The 20,981-nt window shown below is 46.6% G+C and overlaps 1 protein-coding gene across 12 annotated transcripts in view; it reads left to right on the forward strand.

The window, feature by feature from the left end:
• The window catches only part of OBSCN (obscurin, cytoskeletal calmodulin and titin-interacting RhoGEF), a 3,169,051-nt gene that overhangs the window by 955,312 nt on the left and 2,192,758 nt on the right, over positions 1-20,981 (forward strand). For all 12 annotated transcript variants that reach the window (XM_069647058.1, XM_069647065.1, XM_069647061.1 and 9 more), the window contains one exon: positions 1,482-1,748. In XM_069647058.1, coding sequence (XP_069503159.1) covers positions 1,482-1,748 — 267 coding nt within the window. The remainder of the gene's footprint in view (positions 1-1,481; positions 1,749-20,981) is intronic.

Below are 20,981 nucleotides of genomic sequence, written 5' to 3' on the forward strand. Positions count from 1 at the left end.
CTTTTAGTGTATTTCGGGAATGGCAACAAATGTAATCTATTTTTAATTTACTTTGATTTTTTAAATTACTATTTCTCATATAAAAATGTATCAATGTCCCCATTATACATTTTATTGTTTCATGATGGGTTTCTTCATTATTTTACCTCTTTATCACATGATGTTCCTCAAAATCCCCTGAATCCTTACTCTTATACAAAAGACAACCTTGATGAGACACTAGTTTAGTGTACACAAAACTATTTTAATCTTGGCTGTGAGGGCTCACCAAAGAAATAATAGAGAAACTATAAGCCATAAATAGGATGGACACATTCAACTTAGATGTAAGAAAATATGATCATGCAAAACTAATCTATTAAGAATTTCACAGGTCCCCAATAGAGCAATAAAATCAAATTTAGGAATCTCTGCCTGGTGCTGAAAACGCACTGGTTATAAGAATGGAGCTGTAAATATAAATCAGCAATAAATAAATTACGTAATAAATTGCTTACCTTGAGATCACCTGGGTGGGAGGCTGCTCCAAAGGTTGCAGAGAGTGCAGCTCTATTCCTGCTGAGCTCATTGTGATCTCCGAAAAGCATAACAAAGGTTTTTGAAAATCCTTTCAGGTCCAACTTTTAAAATAACCTATCAGCTCCATTTACCACACCGGTATAAATAGCTTTTATATGGATGCAAGATCAGTTAAATAAACCTGAATTCCTAATTTCCTTGTCCTATTGATTGACCACTGCACCAACCATGTACAAGCGCTGTGATACCTCTGGGTCTGGCCGCTATAAAAAATAAAAATAAAATAAATATGATGATTCTTTCTACACCTCATCCCATGTTTTGGCACTTGTGAGCTGTGAGCATTTAAAATTCATATATAATCTAATGTACAGCAGTCCTTAAAAACTAGTAAGCAGCATTGTAATTCCGTTGTGGTGCCCTAAATATGACTAATTATGGCCTGCAGTGCCTCACAAATAACCAAAATACAGTAGTAGCTCTGTTATTGGCATTCCATTAACTGGAACATGTTTCTAACCAGCAGGTGCTGTAAAAACAGTGTTCTGGTTATTGAAATGCTGTTTGACAAACCTTGGAGACCTGATAACTGAGAGTCTGGGTGAGAGAATGCTGATGCAGTTGAAGGCCAGCAAGCTTTGTTATCCCAACATTTTGCTCTGCTTTCCGCTCTCTGCCATCTGCATATCTGACATTCTACTTCACATGATTATCTGGCTTATTTGATCACTTGGCACCATTGGGTTTCCATTTATGCTGATTAATGAGGAATTAATACATAGTCAAATATACTGCCCAAACCAACTGGGATTTTTTATTATAGTGTCTTCTGTTAGCAAATGCCATCTATACTCTGATTGGGTTGTGCTTTGGTTAGAGTGATAAGAGACAATTCATGTGATTATATGCAGTGCATAGATAACAACTGTCTGTTTTTCCTCTATGTGCGTGCCATGTGCCAGAAGCCCCAGCGCTTTTCAAGAAGAAGCTGGAGGCCAAGAGGGTGGAGGAAAGGGAGGCAATTATCCTGGAGGCGGAGCTCTCCAAGCCATCCAAAGAGGTGAAGTGGACGAAGAACAGCATCGTACTGCAGCCAAGTGATAACCTGGAGATCCGATCAGAAGGGACAAAGCACAGTCTTGTTATTAAGAACGTCACCTTTGCAGAACGTGGCCTCTACTGTTGTGAGACACTTGAGGACAAGACCCAGTGCAAGCTAACTGTGGAAAGTAAGTGCCCATCCTAAGACCTCTCTCTTTTTGACTTGCAGACAGTGCTATCCAGAGTTAAGCCAGCTTCTTTATCGGTAATAGAACAGGGTTACTATTGACAGTTCACCAGTGTGACCCAGAATGTTGTGCTGAAAGACTGAGATTATAATAACATGTATTATAAGTCAGCAGTCATTACTTACTGTCTTGCGGCCAATGAGAATCCTTAGAATACAGTTACAAATCTCTGGCATTCACAACAAACAATTATTTTCCGGTAGATCACATACATTGCTATTACTACAAGGTAGTGGCTGGCACTGCATAATGGGAGGTGGGTGGAAGCCCCCTCCCATTATTCACAGGCCATATCGTCATTTGGGGCATTGTTCCAGGTGAGTTTTGCAAAGCCTCCGTCCTTGCAGGCAGTAATGGGAGCAAAGAAGCCTGGTCCCATAGAAATCGATGTGTCCCTCTATTTGGACGCCCTGCTCATGTATTCCTATGGGCCAGGCTGGAGGCGGATTTAGGGAGTGAAGTGTCAATCAATGTCCCTTTTAAAAAATGTTTTTATTTTAATGTGTCACGGTCAACCTTTCACATAAATCTCATAAACCAAAAATAGCAAAAATAACAAAATACACAACAAAATATGTGATTATCAAAATGCAAAATAGACAAGTCATTATATAAAACAATATGACAATCATATGAATACATATAGTATCACTGAAAATCAAAATATTAAAACACCTCAAAGAACATGAATTATATAATTAAAACAGTTATTGCATCAATACACATATAACTACATACCACACAAATTCATTTTAATAAGATTAATTTTATTTAAGAATTTGAGAACTTCAATCGATAGAGCAATTTCCAAACCAGAACTCAGTGAAGCCCAAAATTCCTCTGTATTCAGCCATTTTATATGATCAACAAAACGAGAATAAAATGGTTTCCTGTTTTCTTGAAGAGCAGGGCAGGTAATCATAATGTGTTTTAATGTTTGTATGGTCATCACATCAGCACACAAATCACAGTGCGTCAAGACCCCCTCATTTTTTGATCAAACAGCCAACACCTCCTTAACTTCCAGGAGGTTTAGCCTAAATCTTAAGAATTGCCCACACTATTATGCATATGGGAATTTACATAAGTTAGGGAAACTAGTACCCAAAGGCTTATCAAGCAGTGAGAAGGAAGAATTAATTTTATAACTCCTCATTTTCTTAATTGTCATAATCCAATCCATCATAAAGAAAGCTTTTTTGACAGTGCCTGGATTAGCAATCAGATTTTCAATTGATTGATCGCTATCCCTCAAGATCGAATCAACCAATTTTTCCAATGCCAAGAGAGAGGCTTTCCTGCCTTTAGTCATTGATACATTGAGGAGATCTACAAACATAGAATTGAATGGAGTAGCAACTAACATACTATATATAATCAGAACTTTCCAATGCAGCCAACCTTGGAATGAGACTAATCCAAGTTCATATCTCGCAGTTGATATTGGAAAACTCTGGGGAAGACTTAAAACCTGCCTCCAAATACAGCCTTCAAGTTGGTCCCACTTAATATCATATGCCTGTGATTCAATCTCCAGGCCATAAAGAACTGAGGGGAATACCTTTGTTTTATAGAACTCAACTAGTGGTTTAACTGAAACCTGCAATAAATAATGCAGGTTTTCCTCATTTGCAATGAGAACCGGCCTTCCTTGCTAAGTAGCCTAAGGACAATCTGATTATTGTTCCGTATGGCATAAATATGAAATCCCAGATAGATAACATTTCTCAAAGGTATTAGAGCTGATTCTCCTAGTGGCCAAGATAAGCCATATGGCTCATTTAAACATTTATTTAAGCAACTAATGTTAGATTCTGCTTGCATAATCAGCAATTGCATCTAAAAGGTACTGTAGCCCAAGGGAAGTGTGGTCCAACAGGACCACATCCATAGTACTCTAAGCGTGACAATTTTAGGGCTCACAAAGGATGCTTTCTCCAGGTAGTCTGTGATATTCGAGATATAGAGATTGAAAAGGTAGGGTGCCAAAAGGCAACCCTGCTGCAATCCTCGATGGATATGGTTTGAATTTGAGAGAGGACCCGGACCCTCCAAATGGATTTGAATTGTGTTATTCTCATGGAGATGAACAATAATATCCAATAAATTCTTCACTTTGGCCCAGAGACACACACGATTTACAGTGTCGAATGCCTGGGAGAAATCGTTCAGGGCCATATAGACTGAAAGAGCCCAGGAGATATCCCTGAGGCAACTCAAGACCAATCCATTAAGTAAGGTATTCATGTTTTTACGAAAACCTGTTTGGAGCTTTTGGAATCAGCCAGCGGTCTGTGCCCATCGCTCCAACTCCCCAAGAATCAAAGCAGCAAAGATTTGACTATCTGCATCAAGAAGTACGTTTGGCCTATAGTTGGCATGGTTAAGCCAATCACCCTTCTTTTGAATTGGGAGAATAATGGGTGATTTCCATGACATCAGGTGCTTTTTGCCCTTAGTATATTTTCAAATAAAATATGAGGACAATGGCCCAAAGATGAGGGTCATTTTTCAGCACCCGATTGCTCAGACCATTCGGTCCAGCAGCCTTTGAGATAGAGGCTCTCCTGATATGATATTCTTTTTCTTCAAATTCAAAATGTAACCCTCAAAATGAGCCACCAGACTGATAAGCAAACTTGCTGCAGGGAATCTTAGATAAATTGGAAAAATTACATTTCCATAACTGAATTTGACTGCAATAATGTTTGGGTTACACCCAAATTGTTTACCAATGACCAAAGGTTTTGTACATCCTTTAAAGCTAAAATCTTTAACTTTTCCTCACCATCCTGCTGGGTAAGGTGATAACGATGGGCTCTAATCCATTTTTTTTTATAACAGGGTTTAAGTACTGTGATCTCCTTGGTACAGTCAACACCATTGTTACTGACTTTAACCAGCTGCTTCAGGGATCCTCTCAGGAGCGGCTTCTTTTCAAGCACTATGGAATCAGAGCAGTATCAGCGTGGGACCCAGCCTATAGATGTACCATTAGCCCACAGAAAATAAACACAACTAATAGGCGAGTGGCAGACACACATTTCTTCAATTGATGATGTTTTCACATAGGATTTTAATCTCCTATTCAAATGCACCCGGTCAGCTCATTATTACTTTTCAGGTATATCTTCAGAGCTAGGAAACCAGGAATGTCATCAGAGACAGCTGTGGCACCCGTAATGATGGAATTTCTATCAGCAATCAACAGGCCACCAGTTGGTCGCACTGTTTTAACAGGAATTTAAAGTTGTTGAAAATAGAGAAACCATCACCAGAAATGCTCTTTGTCAACCATGCCTCTTGAAAAACTATAATGTCAAAATTATTAAAACTATTATTCCTAGAGGAGCCATTCAAAAAACTATTACATCCTCTATTATTTCAATTCACAGAGGGATACGCCTACAGTTGTTAGAGTCCTGTCCCCTTTGTGGCAAGTTTTGTAAAACCTCCATCTAAAGTACTTGAGAGCCAAGACCAATGAACATCTGGACTATTCCCCGTTCTACAGAAAGGATTTTCAAAGTGCACTGTACGCATACTAAAAAGAGAGTTACTACAAGTGATTTTCAGCATATGCCCAGTGTCCTTTAACTGATTCAACCAGAGAGCAGTTGAGATTTCTCTGGATAAATATCAAAACCCATCTGGTAAATTTCTTCAGCCTCATTTAAGGTACTTTTTATCACCAGGTTAGATCTAAAGTATAGCTCCACAAAGTCTGTTCTCTTATTATCAGGAAAATATACAAGTTCAATGTCCTTAGATGACAATAATCGTAAGGAGGGGATCTCATGGAACAAACATAGAACATCAGATCTATTTAAGGTGACATCAGTATCAGACAGAACAATAGGTTCCAATATTAAACACTTTGGCAAGTCCCGCTCTCTGCGGTTATTACTCCGAGAACTCAAAACCGAGCCAGACCTTGATGATAAGGAGCCGAGCCATCATGAGGGCCCCTTGACAGGTTAAGCCACTTGAAGATGACAAGTCAGAATCAGCAGTAAAGATGGGAGCTATAGGCTTCTTGTTATCCTTTTGACTTAAGTATACTGTGCCAGCTGGTAAGTTATTTAAAGAGGCATTAAAAGACTGTACATTTTTGCAATTAGCTGCTTGGCTACAGCTCCATGGGACCTGGAGAGATACGATCCATGGGCTTGAGGCCAAGGACAAGTCTCGCAGACCTGTTCTGGATAAGTTGCAGAGGGCAGAGAGTGGAGGCAGGCAGATTAAGATATAGGCTGTTACAATAGTCCAGCTTAGAGGGGACCAGGGCTCTGGAGACAGTGAGCTTCTGGGGGAAGGAGAGGAAAGGAAGAATACCTCTGAGGAGGTGCAGCTGGTAGTGTGACTTCGTGGAGACGTCAGAGATGTGAGGGGAGAAGGAGAGTGCAGAGTCGAAGATGACCCCAAGGTTTTTTGCCTTGCAGGTGGGACTGGGAGGATCGCCAAGAGAGGCCGGCCAGAGGGCTGCAGGGAAGGAGGGAGTGGGTGTGCCGATGAGTAGGATCTCAGTATTACTGGCATTAAGGCAGAGGTCGTTGGTGGCACACCATTCCTGGATGGCAGACAGTCAGAGATGAGGGAAGGAGAGGAGGAGGAGGCCGAGGGTAGCCTGAAAATGAGCTGGGTATCATCCGCATAGCACTGAAAGTTGGGACAGAGCGCAGTGATGCGGTGGGCAAGGAGTGCCAGGTATTGGTTGAACAGCCAGGGAGAGAGGTTGGATCCCTGGGGGACCCCACAGGTAGAGAAAAAGATGTCGGAGAGGAAGGACCCAAGTTGGACCTGTGAGGGTCGCTCGTAGAGGAAAGAAGTCAGCCACGCCAGAGCCTGACCAGTGATGCCCAGGTTATCACGGAGACGATTGAGCAGGATGGCATGGTTGACAGTGTCAAAGGCAGAAGAGAGATCAAGCAAGATAAGAACGGACGGGGTGTTAGAGTCAAGGTTGGTCAGCAGGTCTTCACGGATGTTCAGGAGAGCAGTTTCTGTGCTTCTGGCCGCTCTGAAGCCAGACTGATGGTCATGAAGACAACCAACAGATTCAGTGTGGAGATTGAGCTGGGAGATGGCCAGTTTATCCAGGAGCTTGCCCAGGAAGGGAGTGATGAATATTGGGCGATAGTTAGCCGGGCAGGAGGGGTTGGCAGAGGGTTTCTTAAGAAGAGGGTGCACAAGGGAGTGCTTCAGAGGGGAAGGGAAGACTCCAGTGGCGAAGGAGTGATTGCAGAAATCAGCCAGGGCAGGAGCCAGGGAGTCAATGTGGTCCTTGATAGTTTTGGAGGAACAGGGGTGAACCTGTTTCGACGAGACTTCCATAGATCGGACTTGTCTAGAATCCTTGTCAGGAGAGAAAAGGGGAAAGGCAGAGAAGTAGGGAGGACGGGTGGCTGCAGAGGGGCCAGAGGAAGAGCAGGGAATAGTGGGAGGGGGGTGAGAGGAGGAGAGCGAGGACAGGATGTCCTGAGTTTTAGAAGTGAAGTGAGAAGCCAGTGCGTGCAGAGGGCCTGGGAAGGGACAGGAGAGGTAGAGACCAATGTTCCCTCTAAGCTGTGCGCATGTGCGCTTGCCCAGCTTGCTTCTGGGTGCCGCTCAGAAGATTTTTAGCAGCACACCCAGACAATTCTCATCTAACTAAAAAGATTTAATAAGGTACAAGGCACAACAATCATCTGCCATTTGCTTTTTCTTAAAATAACGAACTAATCTTAATATTCTGGTATAGCTCATTTGCATTACCCTACCGTGAAAACGTGACCTTAAAAACATATAATCCCCAAGAGAATACATCCACAAGAGGTTAAATACTGATATGAAAAAGTGGATCAATAAACAGCAGAATCTAACCAAGATTTGTCTGGACACATTACCCAAATAATGTTCCCTCCCAAAACACGTCCCGGATACTTGGCTCTACCATGCTTTTACCTTATGACTCTAACTAGTGTCCCAGAACACATTTAGACATCAACCTGGACTCTTCAGCTTTTGGCTCTAAGAAAGGTGACCAGACTTGTACCGACATCCACTTGTTTTATATTTGTTTTAATATGAATAACGTTCAAGTATCAGAATCTCTGTTGTTCATGGTGCCTTACCAAAAGCGTCACCCACACTATGTAAACAAACTACTAGACAAAAATGGGTTACTGACTTCGAGTAAGCAGTCTACTTGGATGTGTAGACTCATCCGATGTTTCCTCGTCTTGGTAAGTATATCACACAACTGTTTTGCAGCAGTCCCTTTGCAAGTTAACACGTTATGAAACTCAAATAATAATTTGCCATCTAAAGATTTTAAGTAGACACATTTTATGCTTGCATCTCCTACTTCAACACTGCTAACAATACCCTACTGGTGGAGAGCAACATTGCAATATAATTTTCTTGGCCTGCAAGGGAAAACGGGTATCGACTATGCCTAGCATTACTCTTCTATAATATTAGCTGGAGATGAATATTCAGATAGTTGAATGATTTTCACAAAATATGCATCCTTTCTAAGTGTTCAGAGTTCCATTGGCTATAGACCTTAACAAATGATATGGTAACTCGCTGGTATACAGAAACAGCTTCACTGAGCATGTGTTTAATATTATAGGGTTGTAGGTGTGGGGGATGTTGCAAGAAATCTTGTATGCACTGCAAAATCATTATGTACTGGAGCATTCCCTTCCCCCCTGAAGCACTCTCTTGTGCACCCTAATCTCACGAAACCCTCAGCCAACCCCCTCCTGCCCGGCTAACTATCACCCGATCTTCATCACTCCTTTCCTGGGCAAACTCCTGGAAAAACTGTGCATCTCCCAGCTTAATCTTCACACTGAATCTATTGGTTGTCTCCATGACCATCAGTCTGGCTTCAGAGCAGCCAGAAACTGCTCTCCTGAACATCCGTGAAGACCTGCTCTCTAACCTTGATTCTAATCTCCCCTCTGTTCTCATCTTACAAAATCTCTCTTCTGCCTTTGACATGGTCAACCATGCCATCCTGCTCAATCGTCTCTGTGATAACCTGTGTATCACTGATCAGGCCCTGGCCTGGCTTACCTCGCTCCTCTCTGGTCGACCCTCCCAGGTCCAACTTGGGTCCTTCCTTTCCTCTATCTCACTCTCTGCCTGTGGTGTTCCCCAGGGGTCTAAATTCTCTCCCTTGCTTTTCAACCAATACCCGGCAGCTCTTGCCCACCGCATTGACGCTTTCTGCTCCAACTTTCAGTGCTTTGTGGATGACACTCAGCTCGTTTTCAGGCTCCCCTCTGCCACCTCTTCTTCTTCTCTCATCTCTGACTGTCTACCTGCTATCCAGGAGTGGTGTGCGACGAATGATCTCTGCCTTAATACCATTGGCACACCTGCCCCCTCCTTTCCTGTCACTCACTAGCCGGCCTCCCTCGGCCATCTTCCTGCTCCCACCTGTGGGCTAAGAAACTCTGGGTCATCTTCGATTCCACACTCTCATTTTCTTGTGACATCTCTGACATCTCTAAGATGTTAAACTATCAACTGCACCTCCTCAGAGGTATTCTTCCTTTCCTCACCTTCCCCCAGAAGCTCACTGTCTCTAGAGCTCTGGTTCTCTCTAGGCTGGACTACTGCAACAGCCTCTTTCTAAATCTGCCTGCTTCTACTCTCTGCCCTCTGCAACTCACCCAGAACAGGACTGCAAAACTTGTCCTTGCCCACAATCCCAGGGATCGTATCTCTCCAGCAGTGAAATCTCTGCATTGGCTCCCAGTGGCTGCAAGGATTAAGTTCAAGACCATCTGCATTGTCCACAAGGCCTTCTGGGGCCTGGGTCCTAAATACCTCCAACTCTCTCTTCGTAAATACCTTCCTATTCGCGCTCTTCGCTCCTCCAACTCCCTCAGGGTCAGTCGCTTCTCCTACCAGGATTTGGTGGTAGATCTCTTTCTTCGGATGGGGCCTCCCTCTGGAACAGCCTCCCTGCCACTGTGAAACTTGAGGAGAACCAGCTCCAGTTCCAGAAGCAACTCAAAATCTTCTTTTTTGCTTCTGCCTTCTCTCTTCCTCTCCCCTGCTGATTTCCTGTCTGATACTGCACTGGTCACCTGGCTACCCTCTGACCTCGGGCCCAGGTCCCTTCCTGCCCAGCTGCACACCCGCACTGCCTCCTGGCAACCCAGGTCTGTATCTGTAACCGTACAGTCCCCCTACCTGCACTTTTGGACAACTGCTGTCTGCACTTACCCTTGCACTTGTCACCTGCTGGCTGCACTTCTTTTTATTGTTTTGATCCCATGTACAGCACTGCCCCCTTTCCCCAGGCACTTTTCCCCTCCCCACTCCCTTGCACTTGCGCGATCTCAATTTTACTTGGCCTAGTAAGATCATTGTCTATGTCCTCCTCCTGTTCCCCCTCCCTTGCCTCGTCACGCCTTGAAACACTTGTGTATAGGCGCATTATAAATGCCTTATCATATCATATCATATCATATCATGTCATGTCATATCATATCATATCATAATGAATTACAGAAGAGGGGTCCCTGGTTACAGAAGAAGGCATTCAATCTGTTTTAATGATGACCATTGCTGCTACTAACTTAAAAGGCATATATATGGGGTTTTCTTCAACGGGCTCTATTAGAAACCACAGTAAGGCACTTTTTTATGTTGCCTTGGCTGTGGTGAGGAAGGGAGGGCACAAGTATGGGCTGTATTATGAGCCCTGTCATTTCACTTCCTATGCAAGAAGTGCTCTGATAGGATGTTGCTCCCTACTTGGATTCAAATAATTTTTCAGAGAGTAAAAAAGTAATTAGCTTTGCCATTAAGGATATTTTATGCTTATTAAAATATGTTCTTTCCTCTTAAAACTCCTCTTGAGATCGGGCAGCACTCTTATTAGAGTGGTTTCCTATGCCACTGGTCTGCTGGTAACTAACTTGAAAACATATCAGTGCAGCTTTGTGGGTAGAAGCAGGGGGTAGGCTCCCATGTGTTCATTTTTTCCCATTTTTGTTGGGCACATTTTCCTGTTTTTAGGGAGTATTAATGGATGGTATCTATGTCTCTTAGCTATAAGTCGTGTGAGTAAGCGTTGTCACAAATTGCAGGCAACGCAATGTGGATAGTAATCAGAGGCCCAGGAATTTTGACCATCATATTCCGAGGTGCAGTTATTCTGATGCAATTATTATTACACATCCTTACACAAACTATGCATGTTAGCCTGGCCCTTGGATTACTTAAAGTGACACACAAACTCCTATTAGAATGTGTTCTGACAAATTCCTTTTTGTTGACATTATTCCATCTGTAAATATTGTATTCTGTCTGAATTAGACCGCTACATCAATTATGCAATATGTTTTTTTTAATACAGACGAGTGTTTTTCCAGTGGCTTAAAAACACATAATCGTCTCTGCACTGGAGTACTTTTGATAGGTACTGGGGCAGATCGTGAAGTCTTGGACTAGTTGATGAGTGTTCTTTATAATATATAAAATATTTTTTAGCCTATGCGTTTGGAAAAACGTGTTGTAAGATGCAACTTTTACAGAGGTTTGTAAAGAATTGCATTGGATGGGAAGCGGAAATTCCTTTCCAAACTCGATTCCGAGACAGTAGCTCACCAACGTTGCATGCTCACAAAGTGGCTTACCTCATTAGTCAGTTGCGCCCATGGAAAATAATGTGCACACGGCAGCCAACCAGTTCCGCACATAGAGAAAAATCATTAGAGGGAAGAGACTGTGGCAAGATTGGCCAGTTCCTTGCAGATTTTAAAGAGTTCAGCTGAGTTGTTAGATGCCGCAGAGACGCAGGCTTGGATATGAGCTCTCTTCTTGGTGAGGACGGAGAGCCGGTATTGCCTTTGCAGCAGGCGGCAGGCCAGTTTGTCAGAGGATGAACTTGAAACACGCCATTTCCTCTCGGCCACCCTACACTTGCGTTTTAGGATGACGAGGTCAGAGTCATACCAGCTGAGGCTGAGAGGGAGGTACAACCCTGTGTGGTTGAGCTAGACTCTGAGGAAGAGCTAGAAGGAGGCCCCAACCTTATTGGAGATTTGGACCCTGAGGACCATCCTGAGCTGCAGTCTTTACTGGCAGAAGGTGGGCCTAGCAGGGCAGCTTTTCGTAAGGGGCAAAGAGAATGTCTAACTCTGGAAGGTCTCCGCCACCAGGCAGCTTCTCAGGCTGATGGGCAAGAGCCTGGGAAGTATAGGTTACACTGGGAAGATGGCCTCTTCTACAGTGAACCGACTGAGTCTGAACCTGGAGACTACAAACGCCTTGTAGTCCCACAAGAGAACAGACAACAGTTCTTACAACTAGCCCATGAGATACCTTTGGCTGGTCACTTGAGTTTCAAGAAGACCAAGGAAAGGCTCTCTCTCTACTTTTATTGGCCAAAGATGGGGGCTGAAGTAGATAGATATTGTAAGAGCTGCCACACCTGCCAGACTTCTGGTAAGGTTGGTTCCAAGAATGTGGCACCTTTAGTGCCCCTCCCAGTTGTGGGAGTCCCATTTGAGAGGGTAGGGATTGACATTGTTGGTCCCCTTGATCCCCCAACCTCCTCAGGCAACAGGTTTATCCTTGTTGTAGTAGACCATGCTACTAGGTACCCTGAGGCAATTCCTATGAGGACTGTTACAGCTCCGGCTGTGGCTAAGGCCCTCCTTGGTATTTTTACCAGGGTTGGGTTTCCTAAGGAGGTAATCTCTGACAGGGGGTCAAACTTTATGTCCCACTACATGAAAGCCATGTGGAAAACCTGTGGAGTTACCTACAAGTTCTCAACCGCATACCACCCTCAGACAAACGGGTTGGTTGAAAGGTTTAACAGAACCATGAAGAGCATGATAGGTGCTTTAGAAGAACCCCTTAAGAAAAAGTGGGACCTTCTACTGCCATGCCTTCTCTTTGCTTATAGAGAAGTCCCTCAGGAGGGAGTAGGTTATTCTCCCTTTGAGCTTCTCTATGGCCATCCAGTCAGAGGTCCATTGGCCCTGATTAAGGAGGGATTGGAAGGTGCTCCTCCCCTCAAGCCAGTCAGAGTGACTGACTATGTGATAGGTCTCCGGAGGAGAATGTCACACATGATGGCAGAAGCCAGTGACAACTTGAAAGCTGGTCAAGCTCTGGTCAAACATTGGCACGACCAGAAGGCTAACATGGTTGAGTTTACTCAAGACCAGCTAGTTCTAGTTATGCTCCCAACAAGGCAGAGGGCCTTGCAAGACAAATGGATGGGACCCTTCAAGATTGTGGGGAAACTTGGAGAGGTCAACTATCTGGTGGATCTGGGCAGACCCAGGGAAGCTCCTAGAGTCTTCCACACCAACCGACTAAAAGCATACATCTCCAGACCTGATTTAGGAGCCTTGCTTCTAGCTTCAGCTGCAGAGGAAGAAGAGAGTGAATCTCTCCCTGATCTCCTCAGAGGTGTGCCTTTAGATGAAAAAGTTGAAGGAGTCAATCTCTCTTCAGACCTGACACCTGAGCAACGAGAGGAGTGCAAATCTATGTTAAATCAGTTTGCCTCCCTGTTCTCACTGTCACCAGGCTTGACCCCTTGGGGCCAGCATGAGATACTCACTGGTGACTGTCTGCCAGTCAAAAGCAGAGGATACAGAATGTCAGAACATATCAGAACCCACATCAAAGGAGAGGTCAAGAAGATGCTTGATCTCGGGGTAATAGAGCCCTCTACTAGTCCATGGTCTAGCCCAGTTGTGTTAGTACCAAAGGCAGGATCCAAAGACTTGAGATTCTGTGTGGACTATAGAGCTCTAAATGCAGTCACCAAGACTGATGCCCACCCTTTGCCCAGGACAGATGAGTTGGTGGATAAACTTGGTGCAGCCAAGTACCTCAGCACATTTGACCTGACGTCAGGCTATTGGCAAATAGCCCTGACAGACCATGCCAAGGAGAAAACTGCATTTTCAACCCCAGTTGGCTTGTACCAGTTTAAGGTCATGCCTTTTGGACTAAAAAATGCACCTGCCACATTCCAAAGGATGGTGAACCAAGTTCTAGCTGGGATGGAAGACTTCTGCATGGCATACTTGGATGACATTGCAGTCTTCAGCCACTCCTGGGAGGAGCATGTGAACCACCTAGGACATGTGTTGCAGGCCCTTGAACAGGCCCATTTGACAGTCAAAGCCAGTAAGTGCCAGATCGGTCAAAGTAAGGTGGTCTACCTTGGACATGAGGTAGGAGGTGGAGAAATAAGGCCTTTGCTCAGCAAGATTGAAGCTGTGCAAAATTGGACAACACCAACTACTCAAACCCAAGTGAGAGCTTTCCTAGGCCTCACTGGGTATTACAGGAATTTCATTGAGAACTATGGGACCATAGCTTCTCCACTGAATGTAATCTCCTCTCCCAAATTCCCTAAAAAGGTAAAATGGAATGAGGAGTGCAATCAGGCCTTTGAAAAACTGAAGAGAGCTCTTTGCCAAGCTCCAGTGTTAAGAGCTCCTGACTACCACCAAACTTTCATTGTACAAACTGATGCTTCCAATGTAGGTATAGGTGCAGTTCTAAGCCAACTGGATGAGAAGGGTAGGGAGCACCCCATTTGCTTCATCAGTAGGAAACTGAAGGATCCTGAGACAAGGTGGGCAACTATCGAAAGAGAATGCTTTGCTATTGTGTGGGCACTGAAGAAGTTTAGGCCATACTTGTATGGTTCTACTTTTGTTATTCAGACTGACCACCAACCCTTGAGATGGTTAATGCAAATGAAAGGGGAAAATCCAAAACTATTGAGATGGTCAATCTGCCTGCAAGGGTTTGATTTCACCATTGAGCACAGGTCAGGGTGTCACCATCAAAATGCTGATGGACTCTCTAGGATGTATATCATCGACTAGAGGTATGAGGTTCATCCAGGAGTGGATTAAATCCTCCTGTCCCTTAGTCTGGGGGGGGGGCGAGTGTTAGGGAGAATTCTCTGTTTAGGCTGAATTTCCCTACCTAGTGAGTCCCCCAGCAGCTTTGCTGGATTTCTGGGGTTTATTTTTTTCTCCTGCCAAGAGTGAGACTCTTTTACCCTCACTCTTGGGCATGTTGAAGTGTGTTTTCTTGGTTAAACCTTGTGTTGAATGGGCTATGGGGTCTTTTACTCCATAGGGCCTCATGTATTTTTGTGATGTGGGTTACACAGCACCCTCTGTGCCGTGACCCAGGGGTGTCCTAGGGACTCCCCAACATAGACTCCATACCCTGGGACTGACTACTGTCTCCCAGGGCATGTAAAGTCACCAAAGACTTTGCTAGTCTTGAATCCTGAACAGAACCAGTACAAACCATCATATTGTGGACGTACTGGCTGGGGCAATTCGATTGCCCCAGGGTCTGTTAGTCGAGGGGGCACGTCTCCGTCCCCCCTGATCGAGTTTTGGCTGGTGGCAGTGGAAACTACGTTTTATATTCGACCGCAAATATTTTCCTATGGGATTTCCCATTGTTTTAGGCTAACACATTTAATTATTTATTTACGGTAGCCTTAAACATACCGCCGGTTTATATATTTATTATTATAACCCCGGTTGGGATTTTTTGCCAAAACTTGATGCTAAAATGGCGTTGGCATTCGCCTCTGTAACTCTGACCCAAAGTGGAGCCCTTTGTCCCACTTTTGGCGGGCTTCTCCACAGAAGCCCTCCAAAGTGGTGCCACTCTGTCTGGGGTACTTAGGAGGGGTGGAGGGGGATTTAGGCACCCTGGACTGGGTTACCTAGGTAACTCAAGTCGCACTCCATCCTGATTGGCCCAAGTGGTGAGCCGGCCGGCTCACCACTTAGCATGTTTGAGTGACAGCTAGGCTGGGTGAATGGGGGTTTGCTGCATAAAAGCAGGGCTTTGGGGACTGGAACTTCAGAAGTCGCCACAGGACCTAAGAATCCGACGAGGGACGAGCTGAGCTGATCTGCTACGACGACACCGCCGGTGGAGCCCTGCTGAACCAACTCACCACTTTTCCCGACGACCGAGGAGAACACTTAACGGAGTGGCTCCTTCCCTTGACTGGTGGGGACAACCAGTTTTCACCTTCTTTCCGCTCTTCGAGGTATCTCGTGGCCGCCTTGCCAGTGCCAAGCACCCCGGCAACCGGAATACCCACCACTTTTACCTCAACCGCGAAAGTCGGTACAACCCTTTAACCGGAGGACTCCGCGGCTGGTTTCTTCCCGGGCAGTGCAACGACCTTCTTCTTCTGCTCTTCAGCGAGATCTTCTTCTCCCCTGACCGACGTCGAGCCTTGCTGCCACTGCCTGGAACAACTGCCCCCGCTGGAGGATCCTTTCCGTTAAGGTACCGTGTTCCGCCTGGCTTCCCTTGCCACCGACTGTACGGGGTAGTTTTAGCCCCCGGCTTTCGATCCTGGGATTGCCTGGGACACTTTGGCTAAACTTTCTAAGCCTCTCTAACTCTTTTCCGAACTCTCTTACAAGACTCTGAATCCCTACCAACTGTGTGACCTTGGGCACGTTTTCGCTCTGTCGGCTCTAAGAGTGGGCCCTGCTTAGTGACTTTTGCTCACCTGTGACTTTGTGCTTCTTTGAGCTTACAAAAAGTGTTCTTAACCTTAGAGTGGTGTGTTTATCCTAATTCTGCTCCTTCTCCCTTCTTTTTACCTACTAGAGTGTCATCTAACGTTAAGCGCTCACCTCTGTTTGAATTATGTGGTGTTAACCTAGAGTTGTCTAGATAGGAATAAGGATTGGGACTGCTTTCCATATAACTGTGTTTAGAGTGTTTTACTATATTTTGCTAGAGTGTTTTCAACTTATGTGTTCTTGAAAATAAATAACTATATACTTTTGAAACCAAGCTCTGGTCAGTGTTTGCTTGTGCTATTGTGTCTGAGTACATATTGTGTATACTTTGCATACTGCCTAACTCTTCTTGAGGGAAGTCTGACTGCTCAGCCACAGCTACCAGGTAAATCTGGGTGGTGCAGACTGCTACCAAGTAAGTGGGTTTACTGCTATACCTGTAGTCTTAAATCTTTTGCAGTGTTCCCCAAGGGAACTGCACAGGTTTCTGCCTAACAGCGGTCACGATAGTTCAAGATCTTCGCGATCAGCAGTCGCGGGGGGCTCCTGGGGCCGGCCTCCTGGTCAAGGCCCTATGCGCCCTTTCAACCGCGAACCCTTGGGTCAGCTCCCTGCCCGTGATCTCCTGCAAGAGCATGGTTTCAACGTATTCCGTGGGGTTCGGTCCTTCCATTCCTTCCGGTACACCCACTATGCGAATGTTGTTGCATCTGGCGCGCCCCTCTGCTTGCTCTGCTCTGTCCTCCAGATTGCCCACTCGTTGCACGAGGGCATGAAGCTCCTTAGCATGTGCAGTGCATGCCTCCGCGGTCGGGGCCAGCTCTTTCTCAAGTTCTCCAGTGCGCTCCGCGATCGTTCGCATGTCCTGACGCAACAGGTTCACCTCTTCTTGGACCGCTCCGATCTTGATGTCCAGGCCCTCCTGCAGCTCTTTCATGGCCAGGCCCAACTTCGTTTCCCAGGCCACTTTCATGTCGGCAATTGCTGCCAGCACCTCCTGGATAGTACCAGGTGGGTCTGTCGCCGCCACAGGGGTCTCTTTGCTCTTGCCCCCTTCGGCGCCCGGGGGCGACTTGGCATAGGCCTCCATCGTGGGCTGCTTGATCCGGGGTTGCACCACCTTGGAAGACATCCTACTGCGTCGGTTGGGCAAGATCCCTCCGTGCTCCTCTTCACAGCACTGTCTGCGTGCCGTCCAAACCTGCGCCCGTCTGCCACACGTGCCCAGAGTGGGCTGTGTCCTCCCACGTACTCGCACACTATTCGCGCCAACGTTCCAAGGTGCAGGCCCAGCGTAATCAGGCCAATGCCCGCTCACTCGGTGTGCCTTGTCCGTGTTGGAACCTGTGTTGTCGCTGCATCCACTCTACTTCGTGTCTCCAAGGGGGATGTTTCCTGGGCCCCCCTTCCGAGGCCGCTGATCCCCTGATATAATATGTCCTGCCCCATGCGTGTTCACACAGCTCAGTTCGACTGCTATTTCAGCGGTGGAACGGGGCTACAATGTATCCCGTCGTTTTCATATTTGTATTCGCTAGCAGTCAAGAGTTTGCGTTAGCCCATGTGGGCAGCCAACACATCCGCGCTATGCGGGCAGGGCTTGTCCGTGGTGGCTCTGTGTGCCCACAGGGCTTCCCTCCAGCCGTTCCGGCGCTCCTATGTGCACATCAGGTGCTCGCAACAATGGGAGACACAGTGTATCCGGCCTCATCGCCGGTGCTCACCGTTGGCTTCCTATCCAAAGCGACGCGCTCACTCCCGCACTGTGCCTGCCCCCCCTCCGCTCAGGCGCGGGGGCAGTGGGTACATCTGGCGTACCGTGGGCCCCCGTCTGGGGGTGTCTATAGCTCCGGTCCTATGGAGCGCCTCGCGGGGTCCGCTCGCCAGCCCCTCCGCTGCAAGCCTCCGTTAAACTCAGGACCGCCCTGCGGGCACGCCACAATCCAGGGCCTCCTCAGTGGAGGCCCGTACTTTTGCCCACACCACCGACCAGAAGTGCATGCAATGCGTCCTGTTCGTTGGGCATCTGTTTTCGGTGCGCTCGCCTCGCTCCAGCCGGTTCTGTCCCTCTCCGCCTCACGGACCATTTATGGCCCTTTGTCCACGAGCGGCCATCTTGGGTGCTGTCCTTTCCCTGCGCGATCGTCACATTCTGCGAAGTCCAGTTCTGGGAATATGCAGTCTCGCTGGTGGGGAGAGCCCTCACCATGTGCCCCCCGCTTTCATGCACCCGTGGATGCGCCGTGGACTCGAAAGTCCGCCGAAAACCATCACTTCTTTCCAGGATCATAAACGGATCGTCGGGAGCTCCTCCAAGGAACGTCCCCTCACGTAGCCATCAAGCCACGCCCCCCATGCTGCAACATGCTTGTACAATCTGCAGAACCTAGTGGTCCGTGGTCACATATTCCCACTCCTCGACTAAATCACCCAGCCGGCCTCCCACTGTTGTCATAAGTTTAGAACACATTAAAGTAGTATTTCAGGGGCTGCTGTCACCTCAGTTGCTGTGGGATGAGCCACTGTCTTCCTCTTGCTCCTACCCTTAAAGGGTCTCCTGGATAGCTGACTTTTCATCAGAGTACACATGCTAAACTTGGTAAACTTGTTTCTGTGTGGCATGCCTCAATACTGCTGAGCCGGGAAGAACAGCTTTGGAGTAGTTTTTTGTTTAGATTCCTTAAACTTAGTGCCTTGCAATGTCCATTTGCCTCCTCCTTTTCCTTCTCTGCCGTTGCCTGTCAGCCTGTTGCTGGTTATCAGTGTCCCGTGCTTCTAGATTCACCCCTGCCTGGATTCACCCCTGCTTGGAGCACCTCAAACTCCGTGGCTGCAGCTACAAGTGGCAGCATGGTTATGTTGCAGTGTGTGTGAGGTGTGGGTGTGGTCCTTTTCTGCAGCCACAGTGCTCATGGTGTGCAGATGGGCTGATTAGTCCCACCTGTGGGCTGTTAATTTACACCTGAGCCTGCTTACCGCCTGCCCCATGCTGCTGGAGTTTCTTGCGTGGTTTTCACTGTGGCACCACCATTTTGCCGATGTTTCCGTTGACAGTGCTTTCGGCGATGGTTGCAGTGTGCATGATGTTTGCAGCAAAGTTGATTCCGTCATCGCAACTCGTACTTCGGCAGTCCGGAAACCGTTCAGGTAATCAGCGTTACCGGCATGTTGTTTCCGGATCACCACACTTGTAATGAGGCCCCTTGTCTTGAAAATCACCCATGAACAGGGAACGCTCCTCTATGAGGCCAGCAACATTCATATCTACCCTGACTATGCGGCTGGGTTCAAGTGCTGTGAAGATCCTATGATCCTGTGAAACACCTGGCGCGTGCCTGGCAGGTGCAATATGGTTTCATGTTTCCTGCTAAAATGCGAATCCAACATGGCGGCCGAGCGCATTTCTTTGAAACTACAGCCAATGCTATTGCTTATATAGAGGCATCTATCACTTTGCCGCAGAGGGAGCACAGTAACAACGGAAATCCTAGCCCTGTGGCCACAGCTGCACCGGTGGAAGAAGGAGAGTGGCAGTAACAATGTAAGTTCTGCACACCTGGGATATGATGCACAAGAGTACCGGCACCCGTAACCGATACATGAGTACGGCTGGGGAACATAGTTGCCCCACAAGCAGCGCTGTGGCTCGCAATGCACCTCAGGAGGTTTCCACTGTTATTATTATGGGGCACATTGTCAAGTTGGGGAAGATGATGGGAGGGCAGGGACGAACTACAGTGGAGAACTGGGAGGAGGAACTTTGAGGGGGCTAGATGGGGTGTTAAGTTTCAAAAGTTGGCAGACATGTTACTTGACAATGGTAATGGAGGATCGATCTGCATTGAAGGGGATGATGCATGGTGTACAATTTATGAGTCCAATGGGAACTGCAGGGTGACAGTATAACATTGCTTACATGGAATGTCTGTGGCCTCAATATTCCTGTTAAGGCAAGGAAGTTCCTTTCATATTTAGCCTGCCACAGACCTAAGATTGTGATGCTCCAGGTGACGCATGCGTTGGAGCCATTACATAAGGGGTTTGCACCTAAGCGGGACCATCAGCGATTTAACGCTGGGTATATGTCACAAGTGAGGGGTCACTCTGTTTTCAAGTGGACAAAAGCTGCATAGACGCTCAGGGGAGAAATGTGATTGTACGGGGGAAGATAGCTGGTATGAGGGTAGGATTGGTCAATACATATGGTCCTAACATCGATGACCCTGGATTCTATGGTGATTTATCCAAGATACTTATGAGGGAGACTGCAACCCCAATAACATGGTGAGGAGATTTTAATACTGTGCTGGACAGTGCGATGGACCGATCTAGAACCACTCAGCACAGACTGTCCAGCGCAGCACGAAATATCAGACAGCTTAGACTAGTAGATGCCTGGAGAGACAGGAATCCGGGGGTATCCGAGTACACCTACTACTCGTCGGCTCATGATGCGCAGTCCAGGATAGATTATTGGGTGATATCAGCTGTTTGGATGCCGCAGGTGCAGGGTTGTTCGATCCATTTGAGGACCCTTTCTGACCACTCCCCGTTGGAGATGTCTGTGTTGTGGGGATGTCCCACTACACCTCGATCATTATAGAAGATGTTT

This window comes from Ambystoma mexicanum, chromosome 2q (assembly GCF_040938575.1).
Source record: "Ambystoma mexicanum isolate Mex_15411 chromosome 2q, UKY_AmexF1_1, whole genome shotgun sequence".
In the NCBI taxonomy this organism is placed as follows: domain Eukaryota; kingdom Metazoa; phylum Chordata; class Amphibia; order Caudata; family Ambystomatidae; genus Ambystoma; species Ambystoma mexicanum.